Genomic DNA, 22,916 nt, shown 5'->3' on the forward strand with positions numbered 1-22,916 from the left:
GGCCCCGATTTCAGTAAGAAAATAAAGAGGGGCATTCTTTTTGATCATCGGATCGCACCTCCACCGCCGAGCTCGGAGGACGGCGACGCTGTACACTGTAAAACTTTTCACTGTAAAATTACAGTAATTTACAGGCGAAACTGCTGCCAGTAAATTACTGTAGTTTTACAGTATCTCTACTGTATCAAAAGAATACAGCAAGCTGCTGTATTCTTTTGATACTGTAATTTACTGTAATAATTCAAAATTACAGTAAATTACTGGCAGCAGTTTCGCCTGTAAGTTACTGTAAAATGTACAGTAATATGGAAATACAGTAACTTGTAATCAAAATGTAAAGTAATTTGCTAAATGAATTCGTAAAATAACAGGACTTTTAGTGTTAGCTCTTTACCCCAAAACATTTAGGAAACTGTAGCGGAAGCATCTGTCAAATTAACAAGCATGAAAAAGAACAATTTGCAATAAATAAGACAATAGGACATATTCATAATATTCTTGTTTATTAGAATAGCCTTGACAAAAAATAGCATCCAAATAACTGATTCAAATATTCTAGCCCTTAGAAATCAAAATGGTATGGATAAGTTGCATGTGTGAGTGTGTTTTTCCTAGTGAGTGCATGGTTATCGGACAAAATGTACTTGATGAACTGAGTAAATACTAATGTTTCAAAAGAAAAGAGCCTCCCCATTACGCTAGGGGGTTTTACTTAACAGAACAATACTGACTATTGAACAATACTGTGTGCTAGCCCAAAACACAAAATAGCTATTACACATATAAATACTGGTGTGAATGAATTTTTTTATGTGTGTATTTGTACGTTGTGCATTGTACTTTACAGACTGAGACAATAGTGTTATGTTTCAAAAGGAAAGAGCCTCCCCAGTACGCTAGAGTTTTTTACTTGACAGATCTATGCTGTTGAACAATATTGTGCGCTAACTTCAAAATTTAACAGAAATAATGTCTGGTTGGACATTGTTAAGATAATAGATACAAATAAAACAAAAATAGCCCTTACAAATACAAATAGCAATGTGAATGCGTGAGACACATCCATAGATATGAAGGATTAGTGAGTGTGTATATGTGTACTCATCTGAACTCCATGGACAATGTGAAGAAGTGAGACCCATACATAGAAGGATGTGGGTGTGGGTGTGTGCGTCTGTGTGTGTGTGTGTGTTTGTGTGTGTGTGTGTGTGTGTGTGTGTGTGTGTGTGTGTGTGTGTGTGTGTGTGTGTGTGTGTGTGTGTGTGCGTGCGTGTGTATGTGTACTCATCTGAACTCCATGGACAGAGTCAGGGTAGTGATAAACTCATACAAAGTCCCACTCGAAGTCCATGAGCTTCCTCAAGAGGGTGCACACATGCGGATTCAGGGATGTCACTTTCTTTTGGACCATTCGCCCGCTCTTCTTGCTGGTCACCTTTCCCTGACGTGCCTTTGTCCCTCTCTCTGGGTTAATCCCAACACAGCTTCTGGCGAGCATGACAAGGTAAAACAAAAAGAAATAGTCAAACCACTTCTAAACTATTGTTCATGGCCACCACATATTGTTAGCATAATCATTCTTTTTCCTACTTTATGTTTATAATACATATTAGAGTAGATATATGAACATTTTGCTATATTTAGTTTTATATGCATCACATCTTTGGAATGTGCAAATTCAGTTTTTTTTTCTTGTACATAAGTACACGTCTTTATTACAGTAAAATGCAAAATATTATTACAAAGCACCTCTGATTAAATATGAGATTGTGTTATGTTTATCACTATGAAACAGATCTGAAGCATTTACATTGAAAAGCATTAGAATGCAAATAATTCCAATGGCATCTATGAGTACAAATGCTAGTAAGCGTAAGCTTAACCGGTGTTACGATAATTAGGGGGTCTTTTGCTATTTTTTCTACCCTGCAAGGGGTATCTAGCTAATAAATCTGATAACCACTGAAGTTGAATGTGTATTTCTGTTTATTTTAGAACCAAAGATAAATCTCTTTTGGAATTAACTTTATGTGCTCTGTTCTCTGATTGAAGTCCATGTCCTTTAAACAATTGAACTATCAAGCTTGCATCCTGAAGATACTATATCTATCACATAAAGATAAATGCATGGAGGGCTGTAAGGCCCGAACACCTGAAACGAATGACTTGATATGGGATTCAAACTTACCTCTGTATGAATTCAAGTGTGCAGGCAGCCAGATCCTGATATTGGAGGTTGAAGTTGTAGTAGCATGCGAAGACAACAGCAAGCCCCAAAACAAACGTTGCTCCTTCGCACCACGTGGCCCTCGATGCTAACCATCCAACGCTGGTCAGGAATCATTGGACCTTAAACAAAATGCAAAGTGTTAGGCTGAATGTCAAATTTACCATTTGAAATATAATGAAGTGGCAACATACTGCTATATCTTTTTCTGTATTGTACCGACATTTCCAACTGATATTTGAAAAGATTTTTTAAACAATGTAAGCTTCCGATAGATATCAGGATTTTTAATTCAGTGCGGAATGCTACTTGGCCTGTTGATGTCTCTGCAATGCACATACAGTTGCATGCAACAGTGACTGTCCCTAAATAGAGACATCTATAGATAAATAATCACCAAACTATTTACAATTTTAAAAGCTATAAAGAGACCTTAATCAGTGGAGAAAAATGGAGAAACACAAGCAAACTACTGACATGGCAGAGACAATATTATTATATAGCCTACTGTGTCTGTATTATAGAGACTCAACTGTTTATTAACTATTTAAATTTGTGTAGTCATTTATCCAAGATATTTCTAAGCTATTTATGAATTAGTATATATTTACAGAAATGTAAAGGTGTGTGTATTATATAAAATATGAAAGAAAACTCACCACAACTGAACTCACTATAACTGAGGGGCTTAGTGCTTACCTAGAATGATCAACCGAGGGCTATCGGGGAGGGCAAGGGATGTCTTCACAGTTGCTGCTGTGTCTGACACCTTTATAGGAGACAACAATATCATTGCAGTTATAAGTTCATGTTAATACAATTCAGCATTGTTTTAACTATGGCTGCCATCAATTTCACTTTTAAGAAAATTATTTTAAAAGATATTTAAATACTTTTAAAGGCTTATCTGGAATAAATTTGACTACATCAGTTATACTCACATCTAGGGTTAGCTTCGTACTTCCTCATTTCATCAACTAACACTCTCACAAACTGCCGTCTGTCAGATGGCGAGGGTCTCTTACCACTCATCACAGTAGACAGCAAATCTGAGGGCATTTTGTTCCAGTCCACCTGAAAGGCTTCAGGCCAGGTTTTCTTTATATGTGGGCGTGGAGATGGTTGAGGAGAGGACATGGGGCTACTGGACCACGAAAGGCTTGGTGAGGTGCTTGAGGACAGCTGCCGAGGTGGGGTAACAGCACTACTTATTGGATCTGAAAAAAGAACAACACAAAGTCTTACTCTCACCAATTGTTTCTTTTTCATTGTTGAGCGAAATAATACATACATTACCGGCATCAACTGAATTATATAAGTTAATTACCTTGTAATTTCCAGCAATCAAGTAGTTTCCTACACTGGATGGGCCTGATGATGTCCACCATGTCCTCCTCTCGTACTTATTTTAGGTCTTGTCGGCTTTCTACTCCCTGCAGTAACAGCTTTTCGACCAATAACTTTATCTTTTCTTCATCGACACTTGACAGTACAGAAATCGAAGTGGCATGACAATAAAACGTCCAACGTTAATGTCCTTATGCCAGAACATCCTTCACTTAATCTTGACTCCCTCTGACCTGGGTGATCTCTATATACATGACATTTTAAAGACAACACTTTGCCAAATGAACGGTTACAACCATGAAAAGCACATTTAAATTTGATGTGGGTGTTTGTGAACTTCATATGCCTTACAAAGGCATATTTAGTAACATTTGTGGCCACAAAATTGACAACTGAACATAATGGAAAAATAAGCTAGACTGCAGCCTTTCTTCCCTTGTTAACATGTAAATACTGAATACTATTAGTAACATGTACTAGTATTCAGTATTTAAATATTAACTAGCTAAGAACAGCTAACTGCTTAGCTAGCTAATGTGCATGCCAACCACATGGAGAAACATGTGCTAACTTAACTAACGTTAGCTAATCACATGTTAACAAAGGTGTTCAAAACGTAGCCTAAGTTGAAAGTGAACTTACCGTGAGGTAGTTGGTTAGTAGTTGTCCTTTTTGTCTGGACTGAAGATTCAGTTGACTTTCCCAAACTGGCGGGGTAAGACTTAAAAAATACCATGTGAAGACGTCCGGTTCTCGAGACTTGCACCACTCATTACAAGCAAAAATGGCGGTGGTGAAAATAAATACAAATATAGCGATATCCTAATAAAGTTGGTGTCTCCTTCACTTGCAGGGAGAAGGAACGGGTTACTACTGCTGCGACGAGTGAGAACCGATGAACTCACTGTGTCTCCTCCACTTGCGGGAGAAGGAACGGGTTACTGCTGCGCCGAGCGGACCGATCATGATCGCGCACAACGGTGAAAAATAAATAAATACCGCAACTTTTCTTAAAGTGGTAAAACTAAAGTGACTTGGATGTTAACACACGGAAGACGTTATCATTAAAATAGAAACTCACAAGATTGACAGAGGAATTGCAAAACTCTGCTTTGGCTACTCATTTATGAGAACTTCAAAATAGTTACTCTCCCAAGATTCTCAGCGGTACGCAGTAAACTACTGTGAAAAGAAGCACTTGACCGTTAGGATCATGGAAGCAAGCGTTATAACTCCCAGAATGCATTGCTTTTACAGCATTATACAGTAATAGCACAATACAGTATGTTACTGTTAGAATTTCACTGTAAATTTACATCAAAGTGTTACAGTGTAGGTTTCAGTTTAATGAGTTTGAGTCGCAGCGTTGCTCGCGTTCATCGGACCGTTTGAGAACCGATACTGAAGATGCAGTGAATTCATCACGAGTCCAGAAGAAGATGCATTCTGAGAGGAAGTATTAACCCATCATGGATGATCTGCATATCAGGCTGTGGATCTCAGAGCAGGGCTGCACGGTGGTGAAGAGGGGGGGGAGGGGGGTCCCTATGGGTTCTCTGGGCTCCTCCCACAGTCCAGATACATTCAACATTTTAAAGCCACTTCCTTTTCTAATAATTGTGTTTGTTGTCTTGTTCAGATCCAAAATGTCACGTGAATTATATCCGAAAATGGGTCTCGAGGATGTTCATTCAAAAATCTCATTTTTGCATTCAAGTCAAAGCCTTTGGGGATCTTTCGGAGGGAATCATGATATATTATTAATAACCCTTTAAACTTCCATGATAAGTGATCCCGATGGTACCGCTGGCTCCCAACTTGCGATGCATCTGTCTTTTTTTTATATTTTGCGCACCGTATTTCCATATTGTCTCCATCGGTGCCCTCGGTGGTGTTCATCTTCTACATGTGTAACATGTCATTTAACCGGTAAACATCAATAACCCAAGGTAGGTTATCAAATGTTACAGATTCTCCTGACACACTTTGAGTTTTATATTCTGCATCCAACCCAAACTCCCCAGTGTGAGTGGGACATTGCGCAATCCTCCTGATGATGTAACATCATGCACCTTTTATGAAGACCTTATCCTCCGGCTGTGTGTACGCGCGTAAGACAGACTATAGGGTCGTAAGGCCAACAGCTGACATGTGTACACCAGCGTGAGAAATACACCAGGGCAAAGGGCAAAACTGCCCCTAAGAAATATCATTTTGCCCCTGATATCCACCAGGTGAGGGGCAACAAACACCCCCATAATTTCCTCTAATAATTATGATAATTTAATAGCATTTTGTTTTTGTTATTTGTGTCCTATCTGTATTGCCTTTATGATATAGGTACACTAGAATATATATATATATATATCATTTTTTAGAAAAAAACAAAACGAAGTTATAATTAATAGTTGTTAACAAAATGTAAGAATAAATAACCACAAAGAAATAAGAATAACATTGAATATGATCGTCTGATTTATGTTTTCTGTTAAAAATAAAAATAAACTTTAAATCTGTAGACTACTGCATGCCTAATAGTCTTATTATTGCCATTTTTATGACAATTGCTCATATAATGTAAGCCGAAATAAGTATATTTATTATTTTTGAACAAAGGTTAAATGTCATTTCACAAGTTTCCAAAATTGCCCCCAATTTATTTTTAAATGCCTCTGGATTTCAGTCAGTAGGGGCAAAAATTGCCCCCTAAAAAAATATTTAAATGTCCTACCCTGGTATAAAGGCAATATTAAGCGGAAAAATCTTCAACCTTTCACAATCAAAATCAGAATTAGCTTTTATGTGTGCAAATACATGTAATTTGACTGGTTACACGTGCGCTCACGTCGTACAGACACGTCATTTACAAATCGTAGGATAAATATAAAAAAAGACATTGAAGACAACAGATTAGCAACATGTTTGTACAATATTAAAAAAACAACACCAGTGGCAATGAATTAGGGATATTAGTGCAGAAAGAAAGTGGCGATAGAAGTGGTGCAGACGATGTGTCTGATGAATTGTTCCCCGCATGCTTCCCATTGTCAGCCCAGTCCTGCGGCTCCTCATCGTCACGATCTTCATCTCATGGAGGACATGTTCGGATAACGCAAGAATGTCTTCCTCGCACAGACGACGATGCTGCGGCTTCAGGGAAATGTCTGCACGTTATTTTTTTGGAGTGTTTGTGGCAAAGCTGTTCGCTTGAAAAAAGGTGCTGCTCTCTTAAAAGATTAATCGTTGCCTTGTGGCCCAGAGGCACCCCCGAGTCAACAACTCAGGATTCATAAATAAAACTAAATGGATCAATATTTCCAAGAGTTTAGAAGGAACCTATGGCCACCTCTGGCTTGAGAAAGAGAGAAAGGTTCGCTTTTTCATCGAAGCCCTCCCCCCGTCATCATAAAGAAAGTGTGTAATTGCAGAAATTGATCCGGTTTCCCTCCCAAAAAAAAATCAAAAAAATATTCACACGCTGTGAAAATTGGAGAGATTCAAGAACTATATCCTCGGTAATCATTAAAGTAAAAAATCAACCGCAGCACAGCTGACGCCACAGCGACGCCGTCCTCTCATTCCCTAACAGGAAGCAGGTGACAAAGTGTGGATGAGTTGCGGCCGAGGCCGACGCGAGGGACGCTCGTTTATCAAGTTTTATTCAACCAACGTGCCAAAAGCAGAATGACGGATGACGCCGGGAGGGAAAAGCCCACATGACAAATGTGACAAATAGAAACATTTGCCTGTAGTTTGCACAGCCATGATGGCGGCAGCAGGATGATGGTAATTGTGATGCATGTGTCGGTTGTACAAGCTGTCACCTCGGCTAACACCCGTGTATTCACATCGGGCTTATTTGGGTTTTGTGTCTTCAGTTATTTGGGATTGTGCGGGTGTGTGGTATAATACTGCATATATACAAGTTTGACATCCATTTCAAACATTAAACTCTATTTATTCTCTTGGTGCTTTTTTGCGGACATTAACCAAGACGATACAAATATGTAAAAACTGATTTTAAAGAAGGAATGAAACACTGCCGGCCACACAAAAAATCGACAAATGGTTGCATCATGCCTCGAATTGAGGTAAACAGTACATGGGACTTCAAAAGATCCTGAATTTACTTTTCTAGACAGACAGATATTTATTTTTGTGTTAACCGTCGGATTTTTTAACGCAAACAGGACCGAGCCATTCTAATCTTCCGCTTCTTTATTAATCTATTAATCTGACAATGTAGATGTGAGTCAATCAACGTCATGAGCACTTAATATTTAAGGTCAGTTTTGCCTTAACTGTCCGTCTGTCATTGCGGTCTAATCTCATGAACATAGGAAGAATGTGTGTCTTCAAATTTAGCTCCAACGTCCCTTTGCCCTCAAGATGAACTGATAATTCATATGTAAAGCAATTACTTTTATTTTAATGTAGTTGTTTTTTATTTAATTTTATATTTACTGCTTATATCATTTAATTGTGCTCAAGTTAACTATTCAGTCCCTCAGATATTGATGGTTGTGTGTGTAAGTGGGCATGTGTTGATGTAGTATAAAGCTAGATTTGTGTCTTTATTGCGCAAACAAAAAAGTTGAGAGCAAATTGTATTGTAATATGTGTATTTTTGCTGATGAAACTAGAATGTGTTGCGGCACATTAAAAACCTTCAGTCTCAAAGCAAAAACCTTCACTCAAAAAAAAAAGTTTTGTAATTTTACTAACGTTACAGATAACACGTTAGAAAGTGGGTCCTCCATTTAGTTGAGGGAAAGTTTTTTTCGGGATCAAATATTTTGGATTTGCAGCAACAAATTCTAATATCAGCAAAACTAAAAATTTATTTACTCACAAACCAGAAATTTGCTCTCAATTCAATTCAATTCAATTCAATTCAGTTTATTTGTATAGCCCAATTTCACAAATTACAAATTTGTCTCGGAGTGCTTTACAATCTGTACACATAGACATCCCTGCCCCAAAACCTCACATCGGACCAGGAAAAACTCCCAAATAACCCTTCAGGGGGAAAAAAAGGGAAGAAACCTGGAGGAGAGCAACAGAGGAGGATCCCTCTCCTAGGATGGACAGATGCAATAGATGTAATGTGTACAGAAGGACAGATTTAGAGTTAAAATACATTCAATGAATATGACAGAGTGTATGAATAGTTCATAGTAGGCATATTCCACGATGGAGACCTCCACGATCCATCAGGCAGATGGCGGTGGGGAGGAGGAGGGCGGAGTCTCAACAGGACAGTGGCGTAGTCATGAGCAGGAATTCCACGACCCAGACGATCCATCAGGCAGATGGGATCTATGCCGTCTCATAGGGTCCGATGACCCCATGAGGCGTAAAGTCAAAAGGACTTCTCGGGAGAAAGCAGAGTTAGTAACGTGTGATTGAGAGATGAAAATTCATCCTTAAGGAGAGAAAAAGAGGAGATAGGTACTCAGTGCATCCTAACGTCCCCGGCAGCTATAAGCCTATAGCAGCATATCAAGGCTGGACCAGGTGAACCTGATTCAGCCCTAACTATAAGCTCTGTCAAGAGGAAGGTCTTAAGTCTACTCTTAAACGAGGTGACTGTGTCTGCCTCCCGGACTGAAATTGGAAGCTGGTTCCATAAAGAGGAGCTTGATAACTAAAGGCTCTGGCTCCCATTCTACTTTTTAAGACTCTAGGAACTACAAGTAGTCCCGCATTTAGTGGCGTAGCTCTCTAGTGGGGCAATATGGTGCGACAAGCTCCTTAAGATATGATGGAGCATCACCAATCAGGCTTTGTAGGTTAAGAGAAGAATTTTAAAGTGATTCTTGATTTTACTGGGAGCCAGTGCAGAGCAGCTAGTGCAGGAGTGATGTGATCTCTTTTCTTAGTTTTAGTGAGAACACGAGCTGCAGCATTCTGGATCAACTGGAGGGACCTAAGAGATTTATTAGAGCAGCCTGCTAATAAGGAGTTGCAGTAATCCAGTCTCGAAGTATAACGCGTGAACCAATTTTTCTGCATCTTTTGAGACAAGATGTGCCTGATTTTTGAAATATTACGTAGATGAAAGAATGCAGTCCTTGAGATTTGCTTTACGTGGGAGTTAAAGGACAAGTCGATCAAAGATAACGCCAAGATTCTTTACAGTGGTGTTGGATGCCAGGGCAATGCCGTCTACAGAATCCACATCACCAGATAATTGATCTCTGAGGTGCTCAGGGCCGATTAAAATTACTTCGGTTTTGTCTGAGTTTAACATCAAGTTGCAGGTCATCCATGTTTTTATGTCTTTAAGACATGCTTGAATTTTACAGAGTTGGTTGCTCTCCTCTGGTTTTATCGATAAATATAGTTGAGTGTCATCTGCATAACAATGAAAGTTTATGGAGTGTTTCCTGATAATATTGCCCAAAGGAAGCATGTATAAGGTAATAAAATTGGTCCAAGCACAGAACCTTGTGGAACTCCGTGATTAACGTTGGTGGTTATCGAGGTGTCATCGTTTACAAATACAAACTGAGATCGATCTGATAAATAGGATTTAAACCAAATTAGTGCCGTGCCTGAAATGCCAATCGACTGCTCCAGTCTCTGTAACAGGATGTCATGGTCAATGGTGTCGAATGCAGCACTAAGGTCTAACAAGACCAGGACAGAGAGGTCCTTATCTGCTGCCATTAAGAGGTCATTTGTAATTTTCACCAGTGCCGTCTCGGTGCTGTGGTGTTTCTAAATCCTGATTGAAATTTCTCAAATAAACTATTATGATGTAGAAAGTCGCACAACTGATTTCGACCACTTTCTCAAGGATCTTGGAGAGGAAGGAGGTTAGAGATCGGTCTGTGGTTAGCCAATACCTCTGGATCCAGAGTGGGCTTCTTCAGGAGAGGTTTAATAACAGCCACCTTGAAGGGTGTGGTCGTGGCCTGTTAGCAGAGACACATTGATAATATCTAATAGAGAGCCGCCAATTAAAGGCAAAACGTCTTTAAGCAGCCTCGTCGGGATGGGGTCCAAGAGACAGGTAGGCGTGTTCAAGTAGAAACCGTTGAAAATAATTGGTCACGGTTGATAGGAGAAAATCCTCAAATATACACCAGGGCATACAGCGGTTTCCAAGGCCATTCCACTTGAGAACAGATTGGCACTGGTTGTAGGCAAGAGATTATTAATCTTGTCCCTAATAGTTAAAATCTTTTCATTAAAGAAGTTCATAAGTCATTACCACTAAGGTTTATAGGAATGCTCGGCTCCACAGAGCTGTGACTCTCTGTCAGCCTGGCTACAGTGCTGAAGAGAAACCTGGGGTTGTTTTATTTTTTCTATTATTGATGAGTAATAGGCTGCTCTGGCATTACGGAGGCCTTCTTATATGTTTTAAGACTATCTCGCCAAACTAAGCGGGATTCTTCGAGATTAGTTGAACGCCATATGTTCAAGCTTTCTGACGTTGCTTCAGTTTGCGGGTCTGAGGGTTATACCAGGAGCAAACCTCCTCTTCCTCACTGTCTTCTTCTTCAGAGGGCTATCGAGTCCAGTGTCATTCTCAGAGAGCCTATGGCACTGTCAACAAGATGATCAATCTGGGACGGACTAAAGTTAGACCAGGAGTCCTCTGTTATATTGAGGCGTGGTATCGAATCAAATACAGAAGGAATCTTCTTTAAATTTAGCTACAGCACTATCAGTTAGACATCTAGTGTAGAAACTTTTGACTAACGAGTACACTCCGGTAGTATAAATTCAAAAGTTATGAGGTTGTGGTCTGACAGAAGAGGATTCTGTGGGAAGGCGTTCAAATGCTCAATGTCAACGCCAAGTAAGAACAAGATCCAGCGTGTGGCCAAAGCTGTGAGTGGGTTTCTGTACTCTCTGACAGAAGCCAATCGAGTCCAACAAGGAGATGAATGCAGCACTAAGGCAATCATTATCAACATCCACATGGATATTAAAATCTCCAACAATAATAACTTTATCGGTTTTAAGAACCAAACTTGATATAAATTCTGAGAATTCAGATATAAACTCTGAATATGGACCTGGTGGCCGGTACAGAATCACAAATCGAATTGGCTGTAGTGTTTCCAGGTTGGATGTGAAAGACTAAGAACAAGGCTTTCAAATGAGGTGTAGTGTAATTTTGGTTGAGGATTAATTAATAGAGTCAAAGATGGCTGCTACTCCACCTCCTCGACCGGTGCCTCGAGGAATGTGAGTATTAATATGACTTGGAGGAGTCGATTCATTCAGGCAGACATATTCTTCATGGCTCAGCCAGGTTTCAGTTAGGCAACATAAATCAATGTGATTATCTGATATTAAATCATTCAGTAACACAGCTTTAGATGACAGAGATCGAATATTTTGGAGACCACATTTAATAGACCTATTTTGTTGCACTGCTGAAATAATTGTGTTAACTTGTATAAGGTTATTGTGTACGACTCCTCTTCTGCTTACTTTTGGTTATTTAATTGAAGTGGCGTGGGACAGACACAGTCTCTACTCTAAAGTCAAGGGTGGGTAACTGCTCGAATGGAAGAGCAGAGAAGGGTGTTAAACTACAACTCTGCTCCCGGTTCCTGATCTGAACCCTGGGTTGTCATAGATTAAGTCCGGTGATCAACTTGGTCATATTCATGAAATGAAGGGCGGCGCTCCGTCCAACGTGGGATGAATGCGTCTCTCCTCATCAGATCAGGTTTTCCCCAGAAAGTCTTCCAGTTGTCTACGTAGCCCACATTATTCGCTGGGCACCACCTCGACAGCCAGCGGTTGAAAGACGACATTCGGCTATACAATTCGTCTGTCTGCAAATTTGGGAGAGGGCCAGAGAAAATTACGGTGTCCGACAACGTCTTGGCATAAGCACACCGATTCCACATTAATTTTAGTGAGTTCGGCGGGCGGCTCGGCGTCATTACCACCGGCGTGTATTACAATCTGACTGTATCTCCGCTTGTCCTTAGCCAGCAGCTTCAAACAAGACTCCGTGCTTCGCTCTGGCCCCCGGAAGCACACGACTCTGGTCCGTGGCTTCGCTATTTTCACGTTCCTGACTATAGAGCTCCCGATAACCAGGGTGTGTTCCTCAGCGGGTGTCGCTGAGCAGGAAACTGGTTCGAAACGTGAAGTGGTTGGTGCACAGCGGGCTTCTGTGTAGACTTACGACTCCTGCGAAGACAGTTACCCAACCATCCGGCTGCACGGTTACCGCGGGCACAGCTAACAAGCTGACTGTAGCTCCGCGCCGACTACGGGAGAGGGCGGGCTAACTAACATAGCTGTCTGGCTTCGATGGCGCGGGCGATGCATCTAACCCGCAGACCTGCCTCCAACCTAGCAAATAAACTACACACTTGTTGCATGTATCGTTATCATTAAGGGAGGCAGGGGGATAACTATACATGAGACACACTGAGCAAGAGGGAGCGGGAGGGAGAGAAGAAGAAGTCATGCTCGCTGTTGAGCTGGCAACCAAAGCTTACCGGAAGAGTGAGATGATGCGTTCAGGAGCAGCTGGGAAAATCCAACAGATCCAAACCCTTTTTCGTTTGTTTGCGTAATAAAGACACAAATCTACCTTCATCATGTAGATGCTCATGTATGTGGAGGTCGGCATCTGTAACGGATACTGATACTACTGTTTGTCTTGTTGTGTTTATGAATTTAAATGTCAAGGATTGTTTTGTTGAAAATGAAGGGGAAAAAAAGGAATTACGTTTGACATTTTTATACACGTGACAGATTAGACGTGGTGAAACGCTCCTTTACAGACAAATACTAACTGCTGCTGACTCTTCCCTTTGTGTGTTTGGTTCTTCTCTCTCCCCAGGGGACTAATGCCTCGAACGCTCGACAGCCAGATCACATTGGAGAAGACGCCGAGCTACTTCGTCACCAGAGAGGCGCCCAGACGCATCTCCAGCATGTCCCGCGTGACCAAGCTGATCGTGGTGGTGCGTAACCCGGTGACGCGAGCCATCTCCGACTACACGCAGACGCTCTCCAAGAAGCCCGACATCCCGACCTTCGAAGAGCTGGCCTTCAAGAACGGCAGCCTGGGCGCCGTGGACTCGTCCTGGAACGCCATCCGCATCGGGATGTACATCCTGCACCTGGAGAACTGGCTGCAGTACTTCCGGCTGTCGCAGATGCACTTTGTGAGCGGCGAGCGGCTGATCACGGACCCGGCCGGGGAGATGGGACGCGTCCAGGACTTTTTGGGACTGAAGCGAATCATCACGGACAAGCACTTCTACTTCAATCGAACCAAAGGATTCCCGTGCCTGAAGAAGCCGGAGAGCAGCGGGCAGCCGCGATGCCTCGGAAAATCCAAGGGCAGGACTCACGTACAGATCGAACGGGAGGTCATCGAGCAGCTGCAGGAGTTTTATAGGCCGTTTAATATCAAGTTCTTTGAAACTGTGGGGCAGGACTTCAAGTGGGATTGAGAGCGCTTGTACAGGAACACAATCGGCCGGAGAAACATACATGAGGGTACCTTCGACTATATATGTTTAAATTTCAAGTTTATGGAGCCATACACAACCAATATAGAAGAATATACTACTCATTAGATCAGTGGTTCTCAACCTTTTTCCAGTAATGTACCCCCTTGTGAAATATGTTTACAGCAAAGTACCCCCTAACCAGCACAACGCATTTTGGGTTGAACAAAAGATGTAATGCACAGCGGCTGGGCCATCAGTGTCTGATTTAGAATAGAATATATCAAATTAAGTTCAGGAACTTACATTTATATTTAGTTGAATATGTATTAAATCAATATTTTTAAAGTATTTTTTAACAGATACTAATTTGGAATATATTTCACAAAATCTCACGTACCCCCTGGAGTACCTTCATGCACCCCCAGGGCTACACGTACCCCCTGGATTACCATCACGTACCCCCTGGAGTACCTTCACGTACCCCCAGGGGTACACATACCCCCTGGTGTACTTCAACGTATCTCCAGGGCTACACGTACCCCCTGGATTACCATCACGTACCCCCTGGAGTACCTTCACGTACCCCCAGGGGCACACGTACCTCCTGGAGTACCTTCACGTATCACCAGAGGTACACGTACCCCCTGGACTACCTTTACGTACCCCCAGGGATACACGTACACCCTGGAGTACCTTCACTTACCCCCAGGGGTACACGTACCTCCTGAAGTACCTTTACGTACCCCCAGGGGTACACGTACCTCCTGAAGTACCTTTACGTACCCCCTGGACTACCTTTACATACCCGCTGGAGTACCTTTACGTACCCCCAGGGATACACGTACCCCCTGGAGTACCTTCACTTACCCCCAGGGGTACACGTACCTCCTGAAGTACCTTTATGTACCCCCAGGGGTACACGTACCCTCATTTGAGAACCACTGCATTAGACTATACTCAAATGAATGGTTTCACTTCATGATGGGATGCTAGTTGGCTCATTCTGACAACAAGTGCCATTTCTTAATAAAAATAGATGAATAAATATATAAACATGAAAGCCAATTTTCTTCAGCACATACATGACATATGAATTCATCAACAGACCACCAGCATTACTTCATTAACCAAGTCATTAAGGCCACACCAGACCAACATTAATGACTTTTGCTAAAATATTCATTCCTGCTCTCAAATGATCGCCACGGCTTCGCCCGGCAGAACGAGCTCTCGACGTGAAGTTGCACCGGGAAATGTCAAATGAATAATGAAAATCGGCCAATTATTCTGAAGAGAGAACTGTTTCTCCGTATTGTCGACGATGGCAGGTCTATACTGAATATGTACGTGTACTGTAATTATAAAGAATGACAGCTATATTAAAACAGATGCTATAACTCTTACGGAGTATTGCCGTCTGTTGAACTTCAGCGCTTTTACTGTGTCGGTATTTTTGTTGTGATCATCCAAATAAAAAAAGGTAACATTCTTGAATTCAAGTATTTATTTGGGGATATTTTCGGTTTTTCTTGTCTACACGCGAGTAAAAGTGGTGTTTTCTTCTCATGGTGTCTATTTATATATATAATTATGTTCTCATGCATCTAAGCTGCACTTTCATATATGTTTATTACAGCTAGAAACTGTTTTAAACACGTTAACGGTGTCAATTGAAACAAAACTTCCGGTTGGGTTTAGTAAAAAACATCATGGTTTAAACAAAACACAATCTCAAATATGTATAACATGCTATTACTTTAGAGAGTTTTTATAGAGCCTCTTGAAAGACGTCCCTGCCGTGCACGTCACTGATCTCATTAACTTTAGTAGATTTGATTTAGTTCTTTCTGAAGGACAAGATAACCTGCTGAATTTGCATCTGGAAGCCAATCGGAAGAATAATTACCACTCATGTCCAAAGGTTCAAAAGCAAAGAATCTGTGATAATAATAATACAAATGAGAAAGACAAGTCCATGTATGTTGGACGTGTCTGCAGCACATGCTCAGTGTCTATTGTCCAGACCAAAGATGTCCGACTGGCACAGGATTAAGAACACAGACCACCTCTGCAACTGAAATGACGTCTCCAGGTGATACTCACGTCCCGTATGAATACAGTTTTTAATTTAACTGATGACAACGTGACCTTCTAACACTGTGGAAACTGCGAGCAGCGGCATGTTGTTTCCAGGTTTAACGCTCCAGTCTGAGAGATGAGACCTTGAGATTCTCCTCGTAGAGTTTGGGTGGTTGTTTCCAGGAGGAACACGTCACGTCTGTTCTCTTAATCCGAGTATTGACGAACAACAATGAACACACCGTGAATAAAAAATCTGTAACGGTCATAAAAAGTATTGCAAACACAAGGTACGTCCTGATTCAAGAGACTTTGCTCTACGAGGTTATTTAATGGACATATTGCCGCGATAATAACCAGCAGAGCCCCCGCGGCTTACGCCGCTGTGGTAATGATGAGGCGGTATTTAAGGATATCAAACATATCTGGGATTTCCTCCGCAGGTGTTTCACTGTTATTGTTTAATCCCGCGCTGCAACGAGCAACCCCATAAAGCCACATTTAGACTATTGCAACCTTCCACATAAAGGAAAATTAGATATTCACATGGATTTCAACGGCGCTCCTGCGGTAGAACAGCAGCAGAATTTAACCTGTCATTTATGAGACTCTACATCCATTTTTGATTCACCTGCCAATGTCGTCTGCAGCTGCTTCTTGGTGAGCAGTCAGCTGACACGCCAGTGGAGCAGCTTTATCTCAGCCGAGTTCATTATAAATGTTTCAGCCAGAATGCTTCGGGGTTCATGACATGGCACCGATGAAGAAGAAGAAGAGGGTTACTTTCTGTGTGACTTCGATATTAGGTCAACTTTTTGGGGAATATTAATGTTATTTATTTAAAGTATGGTAAAAAGTTATTTTAAATAGGGTAAAAACTCATAGATTACCATGAAACTTCCCCAATTGCTTACTTACATGACAGCAATATTTTTGTATTAAGATGTTTCAGAAAATATGTTTTATATGCTAATAAGGCTTTCTCTTAAATGTGCACAATTTTCAGAAAACAAATGTGTCACGGGTTCGTCACGGGGTGAGGCTCAGGTGCAGAGGAACAGGACAGGACTCTAGGTGAATAACAATAACGCTCTTTACTGAGGCAAAAGGTTCCAAAAAGGGGGAAGCAGAGAATCAGATGTCAGGCATAGTAACGCTAGAGAGCTTGGCACAAAAAACCAACCCTGTATCACAAAAATTACGTTCCCCCAGACCTAAAATGCAATTTGCAGTTACGTTTGACTCAAACGTATTTCTCTCCAAATTACGTTAGAATGAAACGTGTTATCTCTCCAGATTACGTTTGTATTTGACGTATTATAATTACAAATACGTCTCTGATGAACGTATCTTTGCCGTTTGTTATCTCTCTTTTCTACAATGCTGTTATGAATTGTAAAAGCGTCCTCGTCTTATTTATTATTTTGTTATATGTTGTTTCGCCTGCGTATTCTGACAGCAATAAGCGTTGTAACGGATCATATGAATTGGCGTGAAGACTTACTGCTGGTGACTCTCTTTATTTTCTTCTTTAGGTGACAATACATGAATTAAAACTCCACTATCACCACTCATCACCACCGTAACAGAGTTAGTCCCATACAGGTCAAATCAACTATTAAACTTGTTATAAAATGCGCATCTGTCCGTAATCTATACCATAAAGTTCGCATTTTAACCTAAAAAAAGTGCTTCCTTTTAACCTTTCAAAATAAAAGTCCGATTTATCTGTTAAGCGGAAGTAGTATAAAACGTCTATATTTATTCAAACAATACAATATAAAAGTCATACATACATCAAAATCAATAAGGAAAATGCTAAACAGTCAAACAACTCAAAACAATAAACCCTTCATGGCGTTATTTACAGGTGTGTTTACTTCTCATCAAACAAAAAGAGCAGGTACCCGGAAAAATTGGGGAAATAATTAGAGAATTGTTAATAAAACATGATTTACCCTACAACTTCCACTGATATGCATGCAAGCTAATACATCGCTTCACACACACACACTGACAGAAACACATAGACACTCACATATGTACACACACACACAGGCAGAGACACACACATACTCACACACAGACACACTCTCACACGCACACACACAAAGACACACACTCACACACGCACACAGAATGACAGACACACACACACACAGAGACACACACAGGCAGAGACACACACACATTTACATGCACACACGCATACTCTGCAGACTGACCCTTGACCTCCCAATTGTCTCTCAGATATAACCCTACTGCTTTATATTTAATATATTATATTTACCTAAATATAAGACTTTGAGGTCATGAGGGGAATCCCCTCCAAAACTTTCAAAAGAGAAAATTGTCACCGTGCCAATAACCCTTGTACGATGTACATGGACCCGCTGCAGTTTGCTTATCGCCCAAACAGATCCACGGATGATGCTGTCTCCCAGGTACTGCACACCACACTCTCTCATCTGGACAGCCAGAGGGGGGGCTATGTGAGACTGCTGTTCATTGATTATAGTTCAGCTTTCAACACCATAGTCCCCTCCAGACTGGCCGGCAAGCTGACTGAGCTGGGACTGAACACCCCCCTGTGTGCTTGGATCCTGGACTTCCTGACCGCCAGGCCACAGGTGGTCAGGGTGGCAGACACCTCAAATCCCTCACCCTGAACACAGGATCCCCAGGGTTGCGTCCTCAGCCCCTACTGTACCCTGTACACACATGACTGTGGCCGGGTTCAGCTCACACCATCATCATCAAGTTTGCGGATGACACAGTGGTGGTGGGCCTGATCTCCGACAACGGCGAGAAGGCCTACCTGGAGGAAGTTGCTGATCTGTCACTCTGGTGCCAGGACAACAGCCTCATCATGAATGTCACCAAACTAAGGAGCTGATTGTGGACTTTAGGAGGGCACAACAACAGAGGACGTACTCACCACTGGGGATTAACGGGACTACTGTGGAGAGGGTGAGCGAGTATAAATACCTGGGAGTCCACATCACCGAGGATCTGACATGGTCAACAAACACAGTCACTCTGGTGAGAAAGGCAAGGCAGCGCCTCTACCACCTCAGGCAGCTGAGGAATTTTAAAGTTTCCCAGAGGATCCTTCAGTCCTTCTACTCTGGAGCTGTAGAGAGCGTCCTGACAGGAAGCATCAGAGCCTTGTTTTGCAACTGCTCCGCTCATGACAGGAAGGCTCTGCAGAGAGTAGTGCGTTCGGCTGAGCACTATTGAACACACTCCCACCCTGCAGGACTTGTACACCAGGAGGTGCAGAACCAGAGCAGCAGGATCATGAAAGGATCCTCACCACCCCAACAACAGACTGTTTCAGCTGCTGCGGTCAGGCAGGCGCCTCCGTGAGTCACGCTGCAAGAACAGAGAGACTGAGACGGGTTTCTTTCCTCAGGCCATCAGGTTGTGAACTCGACCTCCCAGGACCCCACATAGACCCACACAACTGCCTCTTAGGCACACACACACACACACACACACACACACTTACTGTAAATATTGTGTTTGTTTTTATTTGTAAATAGTGTGTACTTGCACATTCCTGCTGAGCATTGCCACTTTCATTTCACTGCACACCCTGTGTGTGTATGTGACAAATAAAACATCTTGAATCTTGAATCTTGAATCTTGAATCAAAACCAGACTTTTAGTAAATGTTCATTCTTTCAATCAACAGATTCTGGATTCTTTTCAGATCCATAGAGCCTCTGAATATGAATACCCTACAGTTTGGACCGATAGCTCTGAGTTAAGGCCCCAAAACAGGTCCAAAGGGTCAAATTAGTAAACATGTCAGAGCTTAGCTTTCTTTTCCAGGGTGTAGCCACTCCCAAATGGGGTAGAATACAATTGAAATTGTTCATATAGTACAAACATGTGAGGAGTTGTGAACCATTGAAGGAAGGAATTTTGTTTTTCGGGTTTTAAACCCTCCCAAGCAGGGATGCTGAGTGCTATATGTTGCTAGCCACCATGGTTGGGCCCATTTGGGAGGCCAACCTGCAAAAGCTAAGCTCTGACATGTTTCGAAGAAAACAAGCTAAATCAGCCCAAGCTCACAACAGGGTCTCAGATTTGTTAAAACCACCCTCCTTCAAGTCCTGGATTTCAGACAGCCAATTAACTCTTGTGGGTGTTTTAGGATTCACCCCATCACCTCATTGTAGGCCCTGTCTGAGTGTCTGTGTTCAATTTGGGATTTCCAGGACGAGATATTTAGGAGATTATGGCCATTTTGCACTTGTCAAAAATATGCAAATTTAAGAGAATAAGGCCCAATTTGACCCTTTGGACCTGTTTTTTGGCTTAACTCAGAGCTATCGGTCCAACGTAGGGTATTCATATTCAGAGGCCCTTCTTTGAATCTGAAAAGAATCCAGATCTTTGAAGATGATTGATCTGAAAATTAACTAAAGACTGGTTTAAGGATCATCTAAAAGTTATTGGCACGGTGACATTTTCTCTTGTGAATGTTTTGGAGGATTCCCCGACCTCAAAGTATTACATTTAGGTCAATATAATATATTAAATATAAAGCAGAAGGGTTATATCTGAGAGACAAATTGGGAGGTCAAGGGTCAGTCTGCAGAGTATGTGTGTGTGCATCTGTATTTGTGTGTGTGTGTGTGTGTGTGTGATTCTGCCTGCCTGTTTGTATGTATGTGAGTGTCTGTATGTGTGTCTGAGTGTGTGTGTGTGTGTGTGTGTGTCTGTCATTTGTGTGTGTGTGTCTGTGTGTGTGGGTGTGTGTCTGTCTGTGTGTGTGTGTGCGTGTAAGAGTGTGCGTATGAGGTGTGTGTGTGAATATGTGTGTGTCTCTGCCTGTGTGTACGTATGTGAGTGTCTATGTGTTTCTGTCAGTGTGTGTGTGTGTGTGTGTGTGGAAAGCGATGTATTAGTTTGCATGCATATCAGTGGAAGTTGAAGGGTAAATCATGTTTATTAACAATTCCCAAATTATTATTTCCCAGATTTTCCGGTACCTGCTCTTTTGTTTGATGAGAAGTAAACACACCTGTAAATAACGCCATGAAGGGTTTATTGTTTTGAGTTGTTTGACTGTTTAGCATTTTCCATATTGATTTTGATGTATGTGTAACTTTTATATTGTATTGTTTGAATAAATATAGACGTTTTATACTACTTCCGCTTAACAGATAAATCGGACTTTATTTTGAAAGGTTAAAGAAGCGCACTTTCTTTTAGGTTAAAATGTGAACTTTATGGTATAGATTACGGACAGATGCGCATTTATAACAAGTTTAATAGTTGATTTGACCCGTATGGGACTAACTCTGTAACAGTGGTGATGAGGTGGTGATAGTGGCCGAGTTTTACCAATAATGTTGTCACCTAAAAAAGAAAATAAAGGAGAGTCACCAGCAGTAAGTCTTCACGCCAATTCATATGATCCGTTACAACGCTTATTGTTGTCAGAATACGCAGGCGAAACAACATATATAAAATAATAAATAAGACTAGAGGACGCTTTACAATTCGTAACAACGTAACAGCATTGTAGAAAGAGATAACAAACGGCAAAGATACGTTCATCAGAGACGTATTTGTAATTATAATACGTCAAATACAAATGTAATCTGGAAAATACGTTTCATTCTAACGTAATTTGAGAAATACGTTTGAGTCAAAATCTAATCGCAAATTGCATTTTAGGTGGCACAAGAAGCCACCCTGTATCCACTGAAATTACGTTCCCCAGGCCTCAAAATGCAATTTGCAGTTACGTTTGACTCAAACGTATTTCTCTCCTCAAATTACGTTAGAATGAAAACGTATTTTCTCTCCTCAGATTACGTTTGTATTTGACGTGATATATTACAAATACGTCTCTGATGAGCCGTATCTTTGCCGTTGTTATCTCTCTTTCTACAATGCTGTTATGAATTGTAAAAGCGTCCTCAAAATCTTATTTATTATTTTTGTTATATATATTTGTTTACGCCTACCGTATTCTGACAACCGCAATAAGCGTTAGTAACGGATCATATGAATTGGCGTGAAGACTTACTGCTGGTGACTCTCCTTTATTTTTAACCTTCTCTTTTAGGTGACAATACATGAATTAAAACTCGTACTATCACCTCATCACCACCGTAACAGAGTTAGTCCCATACGGGTCAAATCAACTAATAAACTTATAAAATGCGCATCTGTCCCGTAATCTATACATATAGTTGCATTTTAAGATACTTCCTTTAAAATAAAGTCCGATTTATCTGTTAAGCGGAAGCAATCTATCATTTATTCAAACAATACAATATAAAGTCATACATACATCAAAATCAATAAGGAAAATGCTAAACAGTCAAACAACTCAAAACAATAAACCCTTCATGTTATTTAGGTGTGTTTACTTCTCATCAAACAAAAGAGCAGGTACCCGAAAAATTGGGAAATAATTAGAAAATTGTTAAATAAACATGATTTACTCTACAACTTCCACTGATATGCATACAAGCTAATACATCGCTTCACACACACACCTTTTTTTTTTTTTTTTTTTTTGCTGGCAGAAACACATAGACACTCACATATGTACACACACACAGGCAGAGACACACACATACTCACACACAGACACACTCTCAGCACACACACACAGACAGACACACACTCACACGCACACAGAATGACAGACACACACACACAGAGACACAAACAGGACACACACACACACATACACACACAAACACGCATACTCTGCAGACTGACCCTTGACCTCCCAATTGTCTCAGATATAACCCTACTGCTTTATATTATTTAATATATTATAT

The 22,916-nt window shown here is 41.1% G+C and overlaps 1 protein-coding gene and 1 long non-coding RNA gene across 2 annotated transcripts in view; one reads left to right on the plus strand and one right to left on the minus strand.

The window, feature by feature from the left end:
• hs3st2 (heparan sulfate (glucosamine) 3-O-sulfotransferase 2) overlaps positions 1-14,052 on the plus strand; it is a 34,137-nt gene extending 20,085 nt beyond the window's left edge. Inside the window, exon 2 of the mRNA XM_056408063.1 lies at positions 13,404-14,052. Within this exon, the coding sequence (XP_056264038.1) occupies positions 13,404-14,022 (619 nt within the window). The 3' untranslated portion in view covers positions 14,023-14,052. The remainder of the gene's footprint in view (positions 1-13,403) is intronic.
• On the minus strand, positions 646-3,015 carry LOC130189285 (uncharacterized). Its single transcript, XR_008830740.1, has 3 exons — positions 2,927-3,015; positions 2,189-2,349; positions 646-1,487 (listed from the first exon to the last, which is right to left on the minus strand). It is a non-coding gene; the product is annotated as an uncharacterized LOC130189285 (long non-coding RNA).
• Positions 14,053-22,916: the final 8,864 nt, after the last annotated feature.

This window comes from Pseudoliparis swirei, chromosome 23 (genome assembly GCF_029220125.1).
Source record: "Pseudoliparis swirei isolate HS2019 ecotype Mariana Trench chromosome 23, NWPU_hadal_v1, whole genome shotgun sequence".
Lineage (NCBI taxonomy): Eukaryota > Metazoa > Chordata > Actinopteri > Perciformes > Liparidae > Pseudoliparis > Pseudoliparis swirei.